We start from the raw sequence: 21,050 nt of genomic DNA, 5'->3' as shown, positions 1-21,050 counted from the left end.
CCTCCTAATGCTTCCACCCCAGCAAGTCACAGCGTAGAAGATTTAATGATTTGATCTGCTCATTAAGACCTTTGAATGGGTTCAGGTGGAGTAAGGGGACATCTGGTGACATTTGATTTTGGCATCATAAAGCACAGCACTTTGGATAGCTGCTTCTGTACTTCTGCTACTGCTTTATAAATAAAATTGACTTGACTTGAAAAATTGACATACAAAAATCAAGTAGAATAATAAGAAGGAGCAAAGCAAGTATCCCTAATCAAGCTGTGTTCATGATAAGAGAAGACACCTGACCTGACTGGCTGGTTTGCATTGGCTGCAATGCCCAGCTGGGCTAGCCTGGCCGCGCCAAAAACCCCTACAGCAAAGCGGCCACTAGGGGCGTCTAGATTTCTAGGCTACAGCTGGGCATGATTCCAGCAAATGAGTTCGAGCCCTGGCATGTTTGTTTCACGTGCTCATCTCATGAAGCTCAAACAAACAAATCCAGTTACCAGTCTACCAAACTCGAGATCACTGACTGATATGCAGTTTCCCAGATTAAGAACATGTTGTGAAGGTTTGCCGTTAACATGACTGCGCGTTTCTATCACAGCAGTTTTAATGTTTGATTCCCAAATAGCTCTAGTCCATTCCCGAGTACTTTGTCAGGTGACATTCGGGGGGAGGGTTTTAAAAAGACGGGTAGCCATTTTTGCTGTCCGGCATAGTTCTGAAAAACACACTGTACGAACGCTGTGACATTTCTCGCACAGAAATAATTGAAAAGACTAAAATTCTGGACGTTAGCGGTGAGTAGTGATGCACATGGGTTTAATGACACGATTTGCCTCTTTTCAAACTTACAGTATTTCAAGCTCAAAGACATTCAATCTACCTAACAAGTAGCCAGCTTTGTATTTTCCGTGTGACGTTGTTGCTACCCCAATTCGGTAGCCAATATAGCTAGCGTGATTTCATACGGTTTGATATCTGCTGCTAGCCCGCTAGCTTAATCAATGTCCAACAACTATCGGTCAACTATTTCGTATTAAACTGCACTTTAAACTGACTCGGCGAAATTTCTCAAGTATGTCATGGTCCTGCATTCTTCGAGAAATTACTAAAATACGACACCGCACACTTGTAATGCGCGAGCTTGCAAGCTGTCTTCTCATTCTAGGGTTACGGTAAGCTCGTTTGCTAAGAAGCTAAACATTGCTAACATTGACTGGTCTGTAAATGGAAACAGAAAATGCACAGCAGTATGTACTGCTGACAGGATTTGACATTTGGTTAAAAGATTATAAGCACGGCGAGCAACACGCAAATGGGCTCAAGTCTGCTTCTTCAGATACCATCAAGCAAAAGAAGTTCAGGACTGAAATAGCTAAGCATACGGGGGACCTTAGGCTGTCAGAAAGCAAAACTGACAGGCTGAATGGTTGGTGCTTGGGCATAGCAAGGGAATTTAATCGGTGTCATGTTTATGCTAATGCCATCGCAATATGATCAAACATGGCCTTGCATTTTGACCTGCAAGGTAGGCCTGCTGTTTAAACCGGTTTAGGTTGGTTTGGTTAGTGATTCCCCTGTCCAGTCGACCCCACGTCGCCAGCTGCGTTTCTGATATTGATCTCACACCATACACCTGACCCCTGTGAATAAATATGTTCAATGAGTTTCTTTACAGCGGTCCTTTCATAATTACCTGAAGTTAAGGTTGTACTAAGTCAATCTTAAGTGCAGTTTCTCATAACTTAGGGCATCTCTAATGGCATTAGCTTTTATGAGTAACTCATATTCCCCTTGATTGGAACATGCCAGGCAGCATCCCCTCTGCCAACTAACTTGGATGATCAAGACCCACTAGTAGGCGGCAGTATTTTTCTACTGGGAAGGTTGCACTAATGCAAAAAAAAAAAAAAAAAATCATTGGCCTGGCGAACGATATTTGCCATGGTGGTTCTATAAAACTGCTCTGAATGGTGAGCTGAGGGGGGCATTTTGGTGAGAAACTGAACTGGCAGTAAAGAAGACTTGAGTAGTTGTTTCCATGGATTAACGCCTGCATATTTCTACTACACAATTTTAAATCCTAACTTCTCTGGTTCTAAGAGTGTGTGTGTGTGTGTCCTAATTAGTCCAAGAGTATGGGGGAATAGGCTAGGCATGTAGTGCAAAAGAGAAGTTCACATCACTTGTCTTTTTCATTAGCTTTTCAACCTAGGCAAACTGATTTGGACTTATCTGACCCCTGTCAGCCTGTGGCATGGACATGTTGGCCTATTTTCATCTCTTGACAAAAGTGTAAGCTTAATGTGGCATGTTCCGAGACTTCTTAGGGGCAGGGATGCTGACAATTTGGGGGGGGGCAGGCAAAGGGGTCAGTTGTCTCTGGCCCGGGAAAGGGGGGAGGGGGGGCATAATTGGGTCCTCATTACATTGAATATATTGGGTGGGGGGGGGGCTTTCAGATGACATCGTCCTGGGCCCTGCTTAGAAGCATTTAAATATGTGACAGGAGTGAGATGGTCGGTCAGATGCAAGTGGTTGTGGCTCATATTGAGCGTCCTAATAGCTGAAGAGAGTTGAGATTGAAGAATGCTTAAGCTTAGTTATTTGGATGAAGTGTAGTTCACTAGTGTCCCAAGCCACCTGCAGTACGATGAGGACTTCGAGCCATCTTGCAAATGGTGCATAATTTCAAGGGTCTTTTAATTTCAAATTAGGATAATGAATTGTAAATTGGTGCGCCGTGTAAGACAGAACTATCAAGTGGTGCTCCTCTCCTGTCCTTGTTCGATTAAGTTAATGTTGTGCACAAGCTGAGATATCCACTTTATGATGTCTTCGTGATCATTGGAGCTGCAGATCAAGATGCAAGAAATGGCATTCTGGATATCACTTGGGGTCAATTGAGGAAGAAATGTAATGTACCTTACCCTAATTAATTCACTATCATGGCACTCAGATGTGGCCCATGACAACAAGGGGGAGGAAAAACTCCCTTTCCACTGACTAACAATGTTGCTTACTTTACTCAGCAGTGTTTCCCATACATTAAGGAAACTATGGCGCACCGCCACAGTTAAAATTTGGCCACCATAGTTTCGAAAATTTAAAAATATATATATATATATTATTTTTATTTTATTTTTTTTAACGATTTCCGTTTTCTATTAAATGATTTGAAAAACGATTTCCTTCACATTTTTCTCCTGGAGTAAATACAGCCTATAGAGAAAACCATGAGTGCTTGATATAGAGGGATCAAAGGCCTAGTCAAGTTGCTGTAGTTAACTCGGGTTTGGGAGCAATAACAAACCTTGAGAGAAGGGACCGTTGGGATGAGTGTACTGACACTCCCCAGGCTTTGTTTTACAGTCGTATGATAATGAGTTAGGCAACAGGTCTTCATTGACACAGCAGAGGAGACATCGGGCTGCATATAGAAATTAATGTGTAATGAATGTGTATATAGACATAAATGTGTAATATGTTGTTCAGCCATTTTACCCTAATGGGAGGAATTTTGAAAAACTAGCCCTGTGACCAGCACCCCTCATGTAGAATGTGTACGCCTATGTGTGTTGGGGAAAAGGTATAGCCTACTCTCTTAGACCATTTTTGTCTGTGCGTTAACAATTTCACAGTGCTAAATGGGTCATTCCATGTCAATTCAACAAGAGCCCGCGCACTTAGGTCTCAAAAAAATCTGAAAATATTACCAAGTGCACTGGGGGAGGGGCGTGCCCACTTTGTTTACCCGTTTTTTTTTTGGTCTTAAGTTCACAAGCCCATAGCTCAAGAACTAAACCATGTAAGAAGCCCACCCCTCCCTCAGTAAAATTGGCTGTAACACAGAGTATACATCTTGCATTCAAATACATGTACAGTGTTTCTCTGAAGTGCCATGGCTGCACTTGGTAATATTTTCAAATTTTTTGAGACCTAAGTGCGCGGGCTCTTGTTGAATTGACATGGAATGACCCAAATTCTTATTTGTGCTCCTATTTCTTAATTTTTTTTTTACGCCACGTGAAATGCCACCCCCCCCCTCCCCCCAACAAAAAAAATCCCTGCTGCCCCCATAGTTTTCAAACATTCGGTGGGAAACACTGCATTATTAAAATAAGCTTAATTAACCGAAAAACACACAAAAACAATCTAAAGCAGGGATGGGTAACTGGAGGCCCGGCGCCACATGCGGCCCCCAGTATGCTTATATATTAAAATGACTATTGAATCAATCTGTCAAATTAGAGTCAGGTAGTGGTCATGTGGCTCACTGATGGTGGCGACGCAAAAAACGTTGTCTTCCTCATCACAAAAGCTGCCCATCCCTGATCTAAAGCATGTTTCAGTAGGCAGCCTAAACCAACTGGGTTTGAGACCCAGACTGTTTTGCATAGTGTAGTACCTCACCTTCCGCCCCACACCCCTGTACAGTAATGGCAGGAGGCTGCCATGCAAGGTGCCAACCAGCTCATGGGGAACAGTATGCGGTTCAGTGCTTTTCTCAAGGACACTTTGACCTAGACAGAAGAACTGCAATCAAACCATTTAAGAATACTCGCTGATTGCTGACTCTTTATCTCCTTGGATGCAATCACGGTTATGCAATTGGCGCTTTGCCTGAGCATTTGAAACAATGTAAATGATGATTGAACATGAAGTGGCCTAATTATAGCACTACAACTACCTTTGATAACAACACCATTTCCAAGAGTTTTGATCTCGTCAATAGTATGTGCTAGCCAGATATTTTTTGTTATTTTTTTTAGTATAAGCTTAGATCTTAATAGTACAGTTAATATTTAACAGCAATAGTAAGCTTATAGCTTATAACCCCCTAACAGCCCCCTATTTCTTATGCCACCACTCTACTGTAAGCTTACGTTCTGCTTATCCCACTCTTAACAAGGAAAAGGAACAACTATTAAGGTAAGCGTACCCATTAAGCCCATGTACCCTTTAAGCCCACTTTCAACTTTGAGGTCAATTTAAAGAAAGGGAAAAGGTGAATTTTGTTGTTCATCACCCTATCTAATTAAAGGGTTTAGTAACTGACAAAATGTTTTTTATTGCAAACAAATCACATTTTTTATCGTCGAGTTATCCCCGTCCAAGTGAATCCAGTCTCAGGACTACTGACAAGAAGTTGCCTCAAAACTTTGCTGTTTTGGGACATGTCAGAAATCATAGAATATCAGCTAGTTTAAGTCAAATGTTTAGAAAATACTTTCATATATAGTGAACTAAGAGGTAAATGTAATGATTTTTATATATATCCCTTTCATGCAGACACCATGAAAAAAATGTGCAAGATTTTTTATATATTGATTTTCTCACTCATAATGGAGCTAATATGAAGAATCTTTTGGAATTTTTCAAAAATCTCTTTTGATGTGGAAGTTATTTTACTGTCCACATATGTGGACACTGCGCATCAAAGGAGTGAAAAGTTATATAGGCCTATACTGTATTTCAAGTTCAAATTAAGCTGTTTTATTCATTTTTATGGTGTTTTATGCTATATAACAACACAATATAACACTTTAACACCATATATCACTGTAATTAACCAACAACAAAAACATATATTTAAAAATAGCATTGTTTATATAGGCGGTCATAGAAAAATATGTGGGAAATTCTTATTGCATGCAAGAAGACAGCCAATGCTGGTGAACAAAAAGCTCAGTTTGATTCAGCATGTACTCTAGCTCAATCTTACATCATTTATGTTGTCCCTGTATAAAAGGTAATGTGAAATTTGCCTCCAGACACATGCGTTCTGTAGTCATTCATCAGCATTTTCAAGTATTTTCTGTAAAAAAAAAAATAGTGTTAAATAGACCCCCTATTATAAATGTAAGTTAATTTACTTACTTTCCATGTTACCTTGTGTCATATTACAACATTATATGACACTTATGCATTATACATTACACTATTTAAGGAACAAAGATGAAACAAAGAGGAAAAAAACCTGTCAATTTAGCAATATTTACATACACAGCTATGGCAAGATTTGTGGGGAAACCTTGTTGCATGTGGAAAAAACCTTAAATTCTGATGAAGACACATCTGTATTTGATTCAGCATGGATTCTAGCTCAATCCTACATCATTTATGTTGTCCCTATATGAAAGGTAATATGAAATTTGCCTCCAGACACATGCGTTCTGTAGTCATTCATCAGCATTTTCAAGTATTTTCTGTAAAAAATAGTGTTAAATAGACCCCCTATTATAAATGTAAGTTAATTTACTTACTTTCCATGTTACCTTGTGTCATATTACAACATTATATGACACTTATGCATTATACATTACACTACACTTAACAAAGATGAAACAAAGAGAAAAAAAAACTGTCAATTTAGCAATATTTACATACACAGCTATGGCAAGATTTGTGGGGAAACCTTGTTGTATGTGGAAAAAACCTTAAATTCTGATGAAGACACATCTGTATTTGATTCAGCATGGATTCTAGCTCAATCCTACATCATTTATGTTGTCCCTATATGAAAGGTAATATGAAATTTGCCTCCAGACACATGCGTTTTGTAGTCATTCATCAGCATGTTCAAGTATTTTCTGTGAAAAAATAGTGTTAAATAGACCTCCTATTATAAATGCAAGTTATTTTACTTACTTTCCATGTTATTATATGTAATATTACAACATTATATGACACTTACACATTATATATTACAGTATTTAACGAACAAAGATGAAAAAAGAGAAAAAAAACTGTCAATTTTACAATATTTACATACACAGCTATGGCAAGATTTGTGGGGAAACCTTGTTGCATGTGGAAAAAAACTTCAATTCTGATGAAGACAGATCTGTATTTGATTCAGCATGTATTCTAGCTCATTCCTACATCATTTGTGTCATTTTGTGGTGAAAGAAACCCGAAATATGCCTATTAACACGTGCGTGAAACACTAATTTTAGGTAGTTTTTCTTGAATTTATTAAATTAAAAGTGTTAAAATGTGTTAAATATGTTAAAAATAATTTATTTTCACACTATAATCATTATAAATGCTCATAACATTAAGTATTTGCCCAAAATGAGCAGAATATTCTCACGGTAATCATAAATAATATGTTTATCATTAGACTCCCTTGATGCGCAACGTCCACATACGTGGACAGTAGCTTTATATTGTATAAAAAACCTAACTTTATTGTAAATTTGGATTTTGATTTTAACAACATAGACTTCTCAAGTGAACTGTACTAAACATCATAATATTTTTTAAAACCTGAAATTGCCCTTTGGTGTGGTTGATTTTCAGATATAAACATGCTTGTTATGGTCATAATTCACATCGGTGGATTTCTTAGATTGATGATGTCATCAAACACTTAATATTTAGTGCAAAAAGTTATAATTGCTGTTAAAGTATTGTAATGAACCTCATGGTACTTCCCATATACAATTTGGAAAAAAATAACCACTATTTACCTATCTAAAGTGGGGTTAGAATTACTGTCCACGTATGTGGACACCGTGCATGAAAGGGATATCATGCAGTGTTTTACTAAATTATAGCATTTCCCTTCAAATGGAAAGATGTGTTTTATGAGCGAGCACACGCCGATATTTTCTTGATACAACCACACACCATCTTTATCTTACTGTACCGTAAGACTTAAGGTGGTTAGGTATGAATTCTAAGCATATTCCAGTTTGTTTGGCATTGGTCTTTAAAGAAATGCATCATGAAATGTTTTGTGGAGTTGATTATTTCCATAAAATAGCTTTTTGTATAGGCGGGCTTAATGGGTACAAGGTGGGCTTAAATGGTACACCCCATTGAAATGCATGCAAGTTTGCATGCATGCTTATGAAAAATGCCTTTGAGGGACATAAAAAAGTGCTGTCCAATCCCAAGTTGTTGCTTTAAAAGGCATAATGTAATGAACTAACAATAATCAATAAGAAAAAATACATTTCTCTGTTTGGATGAAGAATTTTATGAAGTATATGAAGTAAAAGATGCCGTAATATTTAATTAGGTTTTATGCACTATTTTTTGAGCAAATCTTACATTTTTGGTCTGAAACCATTTATGCCATGTAGGCTCCACTGTTTAAACTCAATTAACACACCTCACCAGGTATTTTGATAGAGAAATAACTATATGAGCTTATTTGGAACACAAGTGGGCTTAAATGGTACCAATGGTACCATTTAAGCCCATTCAGACTTTTCACTTTTCTCGTAAAAATCTTCATATTGTACTTTGAAATATCCATCAACTCAGTGACAAACATTGAGAAGAGAGGTAAATCTTACTATTTAACGAAATATCTCACAAAAAAAAATATGTGAAGATGATTGAAAAATAAAGAAATTTAGATTTTGGTGGGCTTAATGGGTACGCTTACCTTACCCATTACACTCCTACATCTACAGTATTACTAGCGCCGAACGATTATGGAAACATTTTTGAAGCACAATTATTCGGTCATAGTCGGAATCACAATTATTAAGCAGCTTAAACAACTGAATTTTGTGCACAATGTTGTTTTACATCAAAAAATGAAAAAAAAAGCCAACAATGTATGTGAGGTATGAACGGAAAAAAGTATGTAAGTGTATGTAAGTTATGAACAAAATAAAACAGAATTGTAAGGTAAGCGTACCCATTAAGCCCATGTACCCTTTAAGCCCACTTTCAACTTTGAGGTCAATTTAAAGAAAGGGAAAAGGTGAATTTTGTTGTTCATCACCCTATCCAATTAAAGGGTTTAGTAACTGACAAAATGTTTTTTATTGCAAACAAATCACATTTTTTATCGTCGAGTTATTCCCGTCCAAGTGAATCCAGTCTCAGGACTACTGACAAGAAGTTGCCTCAAAACTTTGCTGTTTTGGGACATGTCAGAAATCATAGAATTTCAGCTAGTTTAAGTCAAATGTTTTGAAAATACTTTCATATTTAGTGAACTAAGAGGTAAATGTAATGATTTTTATATATATACATGCAGTGTTTTACTAAATTATAGCATTTCCCTTCAAATGGAAAGATGTGTTTTATGAGCGAGCACACGCCGATATTTTCTTGATACAACCACACACCATCTTTATCTTACTCTACCGTAAGACTTAAGGTGGTTAGGAATGAATTCTAAGCATATTCCAGTTTGTTTGGCATTGATCTTTAAAGAAATGCATCATGAAATGTTTTGTGGAGTTGATTATTTCCATAAAATAGCTTTTTGTATAGGCGGGCTTAATGGGTACTAGGTGGGCTTAAATGGTACACCCCATTGAAATGCATGCAAGTTGGCATGCATGCTAATGGAAAATGCCTTTGAGGAACATAACAAGTGCTGTACAATCTCATGTTGTTGGTTTAAAAGGCGTCATGTAATGAACTAACAATAACCAATAAGAAAAAATAAATTTCTCTGTTTGGATGAAGAATTTTATGAAGTATATGAAGTAAGAGATGCTGTAATATTTAATTAGGTTTTATGCATTGTTTTTGAGCAAATCTTAAATTTTGGAAGAATATTTTGGTCTGAAACCATTTATGCCATGTAGGCTACACTGTTTAAACTCAACTCACACACCTCACCAGGTATTTTGATAGAGAAATAACTATATGAGCTTATTTGGAACACAAGTGGGCTTAAATGGTACCAAAGGTACCATTTAAGCCCATTCAGACTTTTCACTTTTCTCGTAAAAATTCTTCATATTGTACTTTGAAATATTCATCAACTCAGTGATAAACATTGAGAAGAGAGGTAAATCTTACTATTTAAGAAATCATTTCACAAAAAAATTGTGTGAAGATGATTGAAAAATAAAGAAATTTAGATTTTGGTGGGCTTAATGGGTACGCTTACCTTAATCATTTTGTAAAGGGCAAAAGCATAAAGCTTGGGTGGGCCTATAGATTTTGGCCAGATAAATGAACCTGTCAGTAGGCCAATGCATGTTCTTGCTTCAAGGACACCTAAATGGTCTAGCTAGTAGCTGCTCACCGGGGCCATTAAACTGTTAAAAAAAGCTCAAAGTTGTTGAAGACTTTGTCTGTAGTAGTGATGTTCAAATCTCAACATTAGGGTGCTTAGAAAGTGTGTAAAATGATGAGGAAATTGTTTGATGTGAGATGATGGCACAGGTCAAGCTAGTCAGACCTTTGTTTTTAGTCAGGGGCACAACGTTCTATGCTGCGTTAACAGCCAGCCTAACTTTTTTTGGTACCATTTAAAAAATCAAACCTCGAACTGGTTCACCACTTTGGCGACAGTGCTCTGGCATTCAAACAGCGGCTTTGGGGACTTCGAAGGTGTAATACATTGCCGTAGTTTAAAGAAAGACCGGCGAGCTAGCCTAGTCGGTCAAATGGATTTAGAGTTTAATTAAGGATAATTGGCAATACGTGCGACCTGAACAACGCTCATTCAAGATGAAATTACCTGATTATTTCATTGTCACTTGTTTTGGTAGTTCTGCGAATGCATTTCTAAGTGTTTTCTCCTTTTTTTAGGTTGATGTCTTCGGATGCTGTTTAACTTCGAAACGTGGAATAGAGAGTGGATGTGGAAAACACTAAAATGACTGATACTTTGGTGTCTTAGCATCTGTTGTTATGGATCTATACTTCTGAAAAGGGGGACTTGGCTATCAAAGCCCTTTTATGCTTGCAGCATCACTGACTACTTCACCGAATGATTATTTTAATCTTCAAGAACACATTAATGGAAAAAGAACAAAGAACCTGAAGTTATCTGAAGTGGTTTTGTTTGTAGTTTTTTTCTTTTTGGGGGCGGAAGGAATAGGAAGGAGAGCCAGTTGTGCTTATCCTTGGCGAACTCGTAAATAGGAAAGCATCTTCCTTTGGAACAACCATCAAGTTGGACATTTGGACTGTTTTGAAAAAAAAAAACAATGAGTACCGCTAGAACGGAGAACCAAGTGATTCTGGGCTTGTCCAATCAGAATGGCCAGCTTCGAGGCCCAGCGAATAGCAAGCCGGCAGGTGTCCCAGGAGGAGGGAGTAGTCCTCAGCCACCAGCAAGCCAAGTCAAGGCCACCAGCACAATCAACAATGGTGGATCCCAGCCAGCAGCACCAACAAACGCAGTCATCAAGTAAGTGCTTGTCCTTCATATGTCAGAACTTAAAGGTGCACTGTGTAAGATGGTGGCCAGAGTTGGTATTGCAGCTACACTGTTCAGTGTAATTGTGCTGTCTACTGCCAAATTTGATCTTTTTATGAAATATGAATATTTAATAATTAACGAACTAATGACTAACAATTTACTAGTATGACGAAAGAACAGTAATTGTATCAGCTAAAAATGCCCATTTCTGGAAATTCAAAATGGCGGACTGGACCATGGAGAAGATCCCCCTTTTCATTTATGAAAAGTGCAATTTGTCTAGTCATAATGCATACTTAGAAGTAAGAAGTAGTAAGTATTAATGTAAAAGGTAACGTTTGTGAATGGATGAATGAATTCTGGAATTAAACTACTAAAATATTACACAATGCACCTTCGAGCTGCTGGCTTTGTATGGAGAATGATGAGAGAAGATCTGATGGCAGGTGCTAAATTTGTATGTTGTTGATGATCATGATTTCGGTCTTTGAACGTTTCTATCATCAGACCTGGAGATGACTGGAAGAAGAACCTTAAGCTCCCTCCAAAAGACATGAGAATGAGAACTTCGGTAGGTGACGTGACCTGTTCAAATTGTACAAAGCGTATTCAACAACCTTGAGTGGAGGATTCATTTTTTGATTTCTCTATAGGATGTGACCGCAACCAAGGGTAATGAATTTGAGGATTACTGTTTGAAACGCGAACTTCTCATGGGGATCTTCGAGATGGGCTGGGAGAAACCATCTCCTATTCAGGTTAGAATATTTCAGCAAGTGGATTGTTTCATACACAGTTGTGAGTAATTAAATTGTGATGTCTTGGAACAATTGTAGAGATGCACCGAATGCCAAAACCAAAGCCGAATATTACAGTTCAGATAAAAGTTATCAAAAGTTGGGATTTTTAAATATCGCTTAAATCTATGGTTCACAATTGACTGGTTTTTCAATGAAAATAAACGTTCATTTGAAGTCTTCGATTCAGCCACTTAAAGGGACAGTTTGGTCAATTTCAACATGCAATTGTATTGCTCACGCTACCCTTGACTTGTCAGTACCTGGTGATGCCACATTTTTTGGCTCAGCCCTTTCCGAGATATGAGCAATTCTAATGGGGGCAGCGTTTGTTTACATTTTTAAAAAATGAAACATAGGCCAACTCCAAATATTTTCCCAAAAGGTACTGCTGTTTGCTAGTTGTCTGCTGATGTTTTATAACCTTTTGGATGTTTCTGGGAATAAATAAAAATGTTTTTTTGAAATGTAAACAAAGAGCTGCCCCCATTACAATGACCAGGATCTCTGAAACGGCTGAAGAAGAAGAAAAAAAAATCTCAGGCACTGACAAGTCCAGGGTAGTGTGAGCATTACAACTGCATGTTGAAATTGACCAAACTGTCCCTTTAATTTTTCGGCCAAAAACCGAAAGTGTCTTTTTTTGCGTTTTCGGGCGAATATTTTCGGTTGCCGAATTTTCGGTGCAACTCTAAACAATAGTTTCTTTGCCCGTGTTTGGCCTTGCTCATTGTAAATTTGTTTTAAAGATGTTTTATCCACCGTTAAATGTATTACGTTCAAGATTCTGTATGTGCAGCTGAAATATGACTTGTGTTAAGGACACAAAGAAATGTGAAACATTAACATGCTTTATGTCAGTTGGCACAGAGCCTTGTGTTGTAGGGCAGGGATTGTCACTTGGTTTATTTTGGCCAGGGACCCCTAATGGAGCATGTTTTTTTTCTTTCCAAGAACCCTCTTATAATGGCATTAATGGTTTTGCCAATGACGTTTTTGATCAACAGTGTGGGCCATTGTTGGACAATGTAATTAGGGAAGGAATAACGAGCAGAATGATTTGATTACTGTAGTTAAATATCACAGATCAACTCCAAACCTGCCCTACTGTAGCATTTCATTTATTAAATTGTCACAAACTTATCACAGACTTCCTGTCAATGCACCACAGACCCAACAGGGGTCCCCGCACCCCACTTTGAGAAATACTGTTGTTGTATTGTTATTTTGTATTATCCCAGATGTAATTTTTGAATACAATGATGAAGTTATTTTATTGAAGAAAAGGACCCCATGAAGAATAGCTGTGGTATTGCCATAGCTAATGGAGATCCAACAAATAAACTGAAAATAAACTAAAACTGTTCTTAAGTAGGGGTCGACTGATAAAGGTTTTTTAATGGCAGATGCAATACCTTTTTTATTTTTATTTTTTTTAATCTTTTCTTTCGTCCATCACCCTTGGCCGATACCCGATATTTGGGGCCGATATGGGTTTAAAAAAAAAAGTTAAGAAATGACATTCCAGGTCTCAAGTTAAAAATAAACATTCCTTTAACATTTTCAAATTGAGGTAGAACTTGAAACATTTAATCACCCACTCTAACAATCAAGTAATGTCTAACAATCAAGTAATACAAAAATTAAGTGCCTTGGTGCTTTAAAAAAAAAAAAAAAGGAATGACATAAAATGATAAATATTGCGTATCTACCGATGCACTTAAAAAATGCAAATATCGGACCGATATATATATCGGTCTATCCTTATTCCTAAGGTACTCACTGATCTTGTCTGCATTTTTCAGGAGGAGAGCATTCCTATTGCTCTGTCAGGGAGGGACATTCTAGCCAGAGCAAAGAACGGCACTGGGAAGAGCGGCGCCTACCTCATCCCCTTACTTGAACGCATTGACCTGAAGAGGGACTGCATACAAGGTGACCCTTTCAACATTTGGGGAAATTGACACAATATTTCACGCGGCCATGGATTTAAACCTGCAATATTTTGGGTTTGTGATTAAAATCTATAAGTCGGCTTCATTAGATATTTTAGGGCAGTACTTGGCTGTGAGCCTTACTGGTAATTGTTTTCATTTTACTTTATTTACAGTTTTGATTTAATCAATTGGTTGTCAACATATTTTCAATGACTGTCTGTTCAGAGCTAACCTGGGGTCCGTTTCTCGATTATTGTCGTTGCTAACTGTCTTAAGGCCGTCTTAAGACAGTCTTACCGTTCCCTTGGATTTAGTGGTGAGCGTCGCTGTCGAAAGAGTTGAGTCGCTCGTACGAAGGACTTTGCTAACGACGATAGCAAAGACGCTTTCGAGAAACAGACCCCTGGTTCTCACGCAGATGGATGTTTCTCATCCATCTGGAATTTCGTTGTTTGCCTAGCTCTGAGAAGGTGGGGGTGTATTGAAAAAAATCTCAAAACTGATTTAGTAATTAATTGTTGCGTGAATTCTCCATTCAACCAGTCACATTGTGCGAGCTCAAGAAGTTGAACGAAAAATGCACGAAGAGTCTGTATGAGAACCAGGCTAGTTCAGAGTAGGCGATATCAAGATTAGTAGATAGTATTGATGTATTTGTTTGTGTTGTTGCCCTATGCAGCTGTGGTCATCGTTCCCACTCGAGAGCTGGCCCTGCAGGTGAGTCAGATCTGCATCCAGGTCAGCAAACACATGGGCGGAGTCAAGGTCATGGCAACTACTGGGGGCACCAATCTCCGTGACGACATCATGCGGCTCGATGAAACGGGTAAGTTTACTGACGCTACTGGTGTCTGAAAAAAAAAATAGTCTGTCTCCTTCCGCTCTTTGTTTTCACATTTTTTTGTGGTGTTCTGATTTTCTTTATTTATTTATTTTTACCTGCTTGTGCAACATTTTGGTTAGCTGTCTGTTTTTTTAAAGTGCCTCTCAAATAAGCTTGACTTGTTTTTTTTGTCTTAATGTAGTACATGTAGTCATTGCCACACCAGGAAGGATCTTGGACCTCATCAAGAAAGGGGTGGCCAAAGTCGGCCAAGTGCAGATGATTGTGTTGGATGAGGTAAGTAACTCAATGGGAAACCTTACACAAGTAGGAAGTATCCATTCAGTTTTATGTGCTCTTGGGTTTGGGAGTTGAATCAAGTTTTGAAATTTGAACACAATCTTCAAAAATGGCAGTTGCCACCATTTTTGTTTGATCACATTCCAGCTTCCCTGGATTCAATTCAATTGTATGTGAGGGTTTCACTGGAAAGTAGAGTTGAATTGCTTGACTGAAGTGTAATCTTGAGTGTATGTCTACTTAAAAGCTGTTTTTTTCTACAGTATCATAGCCATGATAAAATTGAGATTTCATTACTCATCAAATCAATTGTTCTTGCTCTATATTAAATTTGCAATTTTGCATTCTCTTCGTATCCAGGCGGATAAGCTATTGTCCCAAGACTTTGTCCTGATGATGGAGGAAATTCTGAGCTTCCTGGCCAAGCAGAGGCAAATCCTGCTGTATTCTGCAACCTTTCCAATTAGTGTGCAGAAGTTCATGGTATGTCAGATGCATCTCAATTGGTATCACAAAATATAAATATCTTAAACTGTTAGAGCATTGTTCCTGAAGAGCCACAGTGCTTTTAATATTTAGATACGAAAGGCAACTTTCTTGTGTTGGACTATACGTCGGAATGTATGTCTGATTTTCTGTAATCTGCTTCTTTTAGAACTCCCATCTGCAGAAGCCTTATGAGATCAACCTCATGGAGGAGCTGACATTGAAGGGTGTGACTCAGTATTATGCCTACGTCACTGAGAGGCAGAAAGTCCATTGTCTTAATACCCTCTTCTCTCGAGTAAGTTTGTTTTCCCTTTTTTTTAAATCCTTTTTGCGTGTAGATTTCATGTAATCAGCAATGTCCATGGGTCATACCATGTCAATTGAGCAAATCGTCATGCACTTGCGTTTCAAAATACTCTGAAAATATTACCAGATGTTCTTTAGACACCCAAGAAAAAGGATTGAGTCTCTTTCTTTTTTTATTGAAGTGGTTATACTTTCCGAGTTGCTGATGGATTTGTTCAGTTGGCGTTCTTAACCCCCATTTTTGCGACCAATTCCACTCATTCTCTTCTCCTCTTCTGTGTGTACTTTTCCCATTCAGCTCCAGATCAACCAGTCCATAATCTTCTGCAATTCATCTCAGAGAGTGGAGCTCCTGGCCAAGAAGATCTCTCAACTTGGCTACTCCTGTTTCTACATTCACGCAAAGATGAGACAGGTTTGTGTTCGGTACTAGCCTGGTCCTGACCATCCCATAATACTACCATTTCATTTCGTATTCATGGTCTGGAGGTTGTTTGATCTGACGCGATTGCAGGAAGCAGGAAGGAAATTTTCGGAAAACTCTGGATTTAACTTGTAATTTGTTGAACAAATATGTATGACGTCTATTTATGGTGATATAGGACCGTTTAACAGACATGTCTGACAGAACATCCTACCGTAGGATAAAATTACAATTACAAACCGTTGGTCAGTTGCCTGGCTCTTGCCCGACCTGTAGTTCCGCACAGCTTTATGAGCTCCACTACTAGGTCTGGGAGCATGTAGCAGGATTCCATTTCCACAGTCAAAAAAATAATCGCAGCATTTATTGCTTCAATATCAACAAATTCTTTCAAAACCGTTTTCTGTTGATCTCTAAAGCGTCAATATAGTCTATAATATGTCCTGTGACTGCATGAGAATTGTATAGTAATTTAAATGGTAGGATGTGATAATATACATACCTAAACCAGGATTGGGTGTTGTCTAGCACTTAAATGGGTGGAGTGGTTGAATGTGGGTGAGGTCATGTGACCAGGTAATCACCCTTATCACCTTTGGGTGACATGCGTAATGTCAGAGTGAACCTGATGAAGCAGTAGCGAAACGCCAAATAAACTACCAGCAAAGATACCAGTGTGCGGTGATTCATCTTTCATGTCTTGTGACTCCTCAATGCGAGCTGCCAGTGATATTGAAGCGATAAATGCTTGGCATTATTTTTTGAGTCCAGAAATTGAATCCTGCCACATGCTCCCAGACCGATGTGTGTGTTTGGAGCGCCACCAGGGGGCTCCAGAGCGCACACACACAGAGGTCTGGTAGGAACCAGGCTAGTTTGTCAGAACCCCGGAGCAAAACCTACCGGTCAACATCGCTCCACAGAAAACGGGTATCAGACGTAGTGCGGAGCCAAGTCTCTTGGCGGAAGTACGTAGGATGGTGCGCGAGGCTAGTTCAGTACTGTAATTAACAGAAGTCTTCCTGTAGTCCGTCAGACAACGTTTTCCCATAGATGGGGCACTACACTCTAAAACTCTTCTTTAAAGTGAGTTGAAATCATTGTGTAGACAAGAGGTTCTCAACCTTTTTTGAACAAACGACCCCTTAACCTAATTATAAGCATCCGAACGACCTCTTGACCTCACCATAAGCCTGCCAACAACCTGTATTAAAAAATAAAATGGACTAATGCGCGCGCGCGCTCACACACACACACACACACACCTCTTAAAGGTATTTGTAGAGCCCCCGTTGAGAAACACTAGTGTAGACTGTGGTAAGTGGTTAGGAAATGACAGAACTGCTTCCGTCATCTAATCTGAATCTCTTCTCTTTTAACTTTGCTTGGCAGGAGCACCGCAACCGTGTGTTCCATGACTTCAGAAATGGTCTCTGCCGAAACCTTGTCTGCACTGGTAAGCCTTCCAGTTTGCCTTTATTATTACTAAGTCATGAACACACCATCGTCACTTCACACAAGCCCACTTAAATCTTCCACAACTTTTTTTATTTTTGTGTGCGTGTAGATCTCTTCACCAGAGGAATTGACATCCAAGCTGTGAATGTGGTGATTAACTTTGACTTCCCCAAGCTTGGAGAGACGTACCTGCATCGCATTGGCCGATCTGGTATGTCTACACTCATGCAGAACACCACTGTGTGCTTCTCTTTGGCCCTCCTCATACTGCTGAAGGGAGGGAAGATTGTGAATTGTTTATTTGTCTTTAAAAGAAATATCGTCTATCGTGTTATCAATATTGACTGAAATAATCGTGATGTTGATCTTTCTTATATTCGAGCAGCCCTAAAAGTCACCCATTTACGATACAATAAATACTCCTGTTGAAAACAAAACCATTCTTAGATTGACCTTTGCCCCCTTTTCTGCGCATGACGACAGGGCGCTTTGGACATTTGGGTCTGGCCATCAATCTCATAACGTACGACGATCGCTTCAACCTGAAGGGGATCGAGGAGCAGCTGGGAACCGAGATCAAGCCCATCCCTAGCAGCATCGACAAGAGCCTCTACGTGGCCGAGTACCACAGCGAGAGCGGAGAGGAGCTCAAGCTGTAGAGGTAAAGGCTCTTTCTCCTATACTCTTAACCAGAGAGGGGGTTCACAGACGGAGAAACGAAACACCCCCCAAAAAATTGACAATACGGCCTATTATAATACCAGCCATAGTGAACAGGAATGTTTTATTTTTTAGGTTTGTGACTGGAAATTGCAGTTGAATATTAGGGATGTGCATTTCTGCCAAAAACACTATTCGAAATTCGATGGCCACTATTCGAATGTTATTCGAAATTCGAAAAAAAAAAAAAAAAAGACGTGCGCTGACTGAGGGACTCCCACCGTCATCCCTTGAAACATGTAGCCTAAATTCCGCCGACGTATCATAAAGAGTTCAATACTTATTTACAGTGGCCTTCCATCTACAGCACCAGGGGGGAGCAATAGCTAGAAAATGCTGTCGAGTGTACACCTCTGAACGTCCAGCAGCACGTTCACTGGAAGAGGTCTGTGCGTCCGTGACGAGAAATATGTAGTTCTATCATTCCCTTCCCCTCCTTCCATTCTCGTGGCACGGCAAAGTAAACCCCACTGAACAGTTGTTCGCTAGTTGGGCTGCATTAGAACTAGTTAGCAATTGACATTGTTGACAGACAGTATCCCGATTCACACGGCTACAGGGGTGGCTTTTACAAAGTTTGTTTCACAAATCCGAAGCAACGCCATATGAAACGACCCCCAAATAGTTGCAGATTATAGTGTAGTGAGCCAAATAAAATCGCCTCAGCTAAGAGTACTCAGCTAGCTTACTTCGTTTGTTAGCTTATCATTATTAGCGTTTTAGAGATACCTGTATTGAAATAACCTGCCATTGTTGACACTGACGTTGGCTAACAGCTACAAGTAGCTTACCTTGCAGAAGTTTACGCTGGTCAAATCAGACGCAAATTGATGTGACATTATTCCCGAACAGTTACAGATGACAGTCCATGTTTACAAAACCATCACCAATTGCAGATTTACAGTGTCAACGATTTATTTATGAATGCCCAATGCCCATTCCTGAAATGCACGAGATGCGTGGCTTCTCCCTGGCTGTGTGTGTCGTGTCGGCGGGGGGCGGAACGCTTTCAGACACTCGCCTGTGTTGGAATCTTGGAAATGAAAGATGAGCATCGTATCTAGACCTACCAGAGAAATTAGAATACAGGGGAGCTACTAGGTTAATTTAATGTAACCCTGCAGTACTTTTCATTTGTCACTTAACACTGCAAGGGAGGCAAACACAGATTTTTTTTACTGGCTGGATTTTTTTTATTCGACAGGACTATTCTAAATTCGAAAGGAAAACGAATATTCGAACCTTCGAATATTCGTGCACATCCCTATTGAATATACTGTAGCATGTAACCCTATGGACTCCATTTAGCATTCCATTCATTTTACACTTGCCTGCGTTCGCCAACTAGTTGACTGTAGGCTACAATGGGACCCAGGCAGAGTGATCCTCCTTCTGTATTCTACTTTCTCCCTTACTCTTAACTCTTCCAATGTACTCCCTCTCTCTGCATGTGGGTCAAAGACGTGCAAAATGGCATTGTCATTCAGTGTAACGGATACCTTCTGCTGACTGTAACTGTAAAAAAACATGACTTTTTTCCCCCAGTGAATTCATGAAAGCCTCGGCTGTCATCCATTCACTTGAAACAATTTTCAACTCGTGTTTTTTTACCGTTACAGTCAGCAGAAGGTATCCGTTACACTGAATGACAATGCCATTTTGCACGTCTTTGACCCATGTTCTTTTGCTATTCTGCTCTGGACCCCATTTCTCGACAAGCATTGTTGCTGAGCAATCAGCAACTTAGTAGTAAATTGCATTGCAACCAAGTAAGTCGTTGACTTGGTTAGCAACAACGCTATTGAGAGAAGCAGCCCTGGGTTACCAACATGTCTAGTGGGACCCCCTCAAAAACTAGATTCTTACTCTCAAGGGGTCAATGTCTAATAAAGAATTTTGGATTTTGAAGCTGGCTTGATGGCTGTCCATTTATTCCTGTTGGGCAAAGTTTTATTTATTTGTTAAAGCCATACAAAAAATTGCTGCTGCCTGACTAGCATGAACCAAACCTATTTTTAAGTTCACCATTGCTTGTGTATTTCACTGAGCCATGTCTTTCATAGTACCCATTAATAACTTTCAATGTATTAGTATCATTCTACTCAAGTGTTATTCTACTGAAGTTTGTGCAGTCTAGCAGTCATGCATACTCACTGTATTTTTCCTAGTGGTGTGACCATGTACGTACATTTTGTGACTGGGGAGCCTGTTTACTAAATGTTCGTCTCCTCTCTTCTTTTCTCCTGTCTAGGTCATCAATCCCATACTTTCCCTTTAACTTACCCCTGTCCCCATCCCCCATACTCCCACAGTGCAGTGGGTTCTCTTTCCTTTTTTTCCCTTTCCCCCACCCCCCCCCCCCCCCCCCCCCCCCCCCCCCCGCCCCCCCCCCCCCCCCCCCCCCCCCCCCCGCCCCCCAAATCATTTTTGTGATTCACATCATCGTTTGTTTGTCCACCATCCTTTCCCCTTTTTTTTCCCCCCGCCAATTTTTGTTTTGATTTACTCCGTTAAGAAATCTGAGCGCCTGTTAAAACGGACGAAGGACCTCGCGGCTCTGAACAGGAGGCTGAGCTTAATATCCACGTGAAGACTAAACGAGAGACTCTACTGAGGAGAGAGGGGAGTGCTGGGAAAAAGAAGAAACACAAGCACCTTTTCTGTGTGG

General features: G+C 39.4%; 1 protein-coding gene across 1 annotated transcript; it reads left to right on the top strand.

The window, feature by feature from the left end:
- The first annotated feature begins 581 nt into the window (after positions 1-581).
- On the top strand, positions 582-20,730 carry ddx6 (DEAD (Asp-Glu-Ala-Asp) box helicase 6). The gene is made up of 14 exons (XM_063205247.1): positions 582-791; positions 10,513-11,116; positions 11,636-11,699; positions 11,782-11,886; positions 13,731-13,860; positions 14,542-14,688; positions 14,888-14,982; positions 15,346-15,468; positions 15,641-15,769; positions 16,079-16,195; positions 17,597-17,660; positions 17,772-17,873; positions 18,146-18,323; positions 20,634-20,730. The coding sequence occupies exons 2-13, from the start codon at positions 10,914-10,916 to the stop codon at positions 18,319-18,321; spliced, it is 1,455 nt and encodes a 484-aa protein (XP_063061317.1). The 5' UTR covers positions 582-791; positions 10,513-10,913; the 3' UTR covers positions 18,322-18,323; positions 20,634-20,730.
- Positions 20,731-21,050: the final 320 nt, after the last annotated feature.

This window comes from Engraulis encrasicolus, chromosome 8 (assembly GCF_034702125.1).
Source record: "Engraulis encrasicolus isolate BLACKSEA-1 chromosome 8, IST_EnEncr_1.0, whole genome shotgun sequence".
Taxonomy (NCBI): Eukaryota; Metazoa; Chordata; class Actinopteri; order Clupeiformes; family Engraulidae; genus Engraulis; species Engraulis encrasicolus.
Note: the sequence above shows the minus strand (reverse complement) of the source record. Positions and strands in the feature narration are given on the sequence as shown.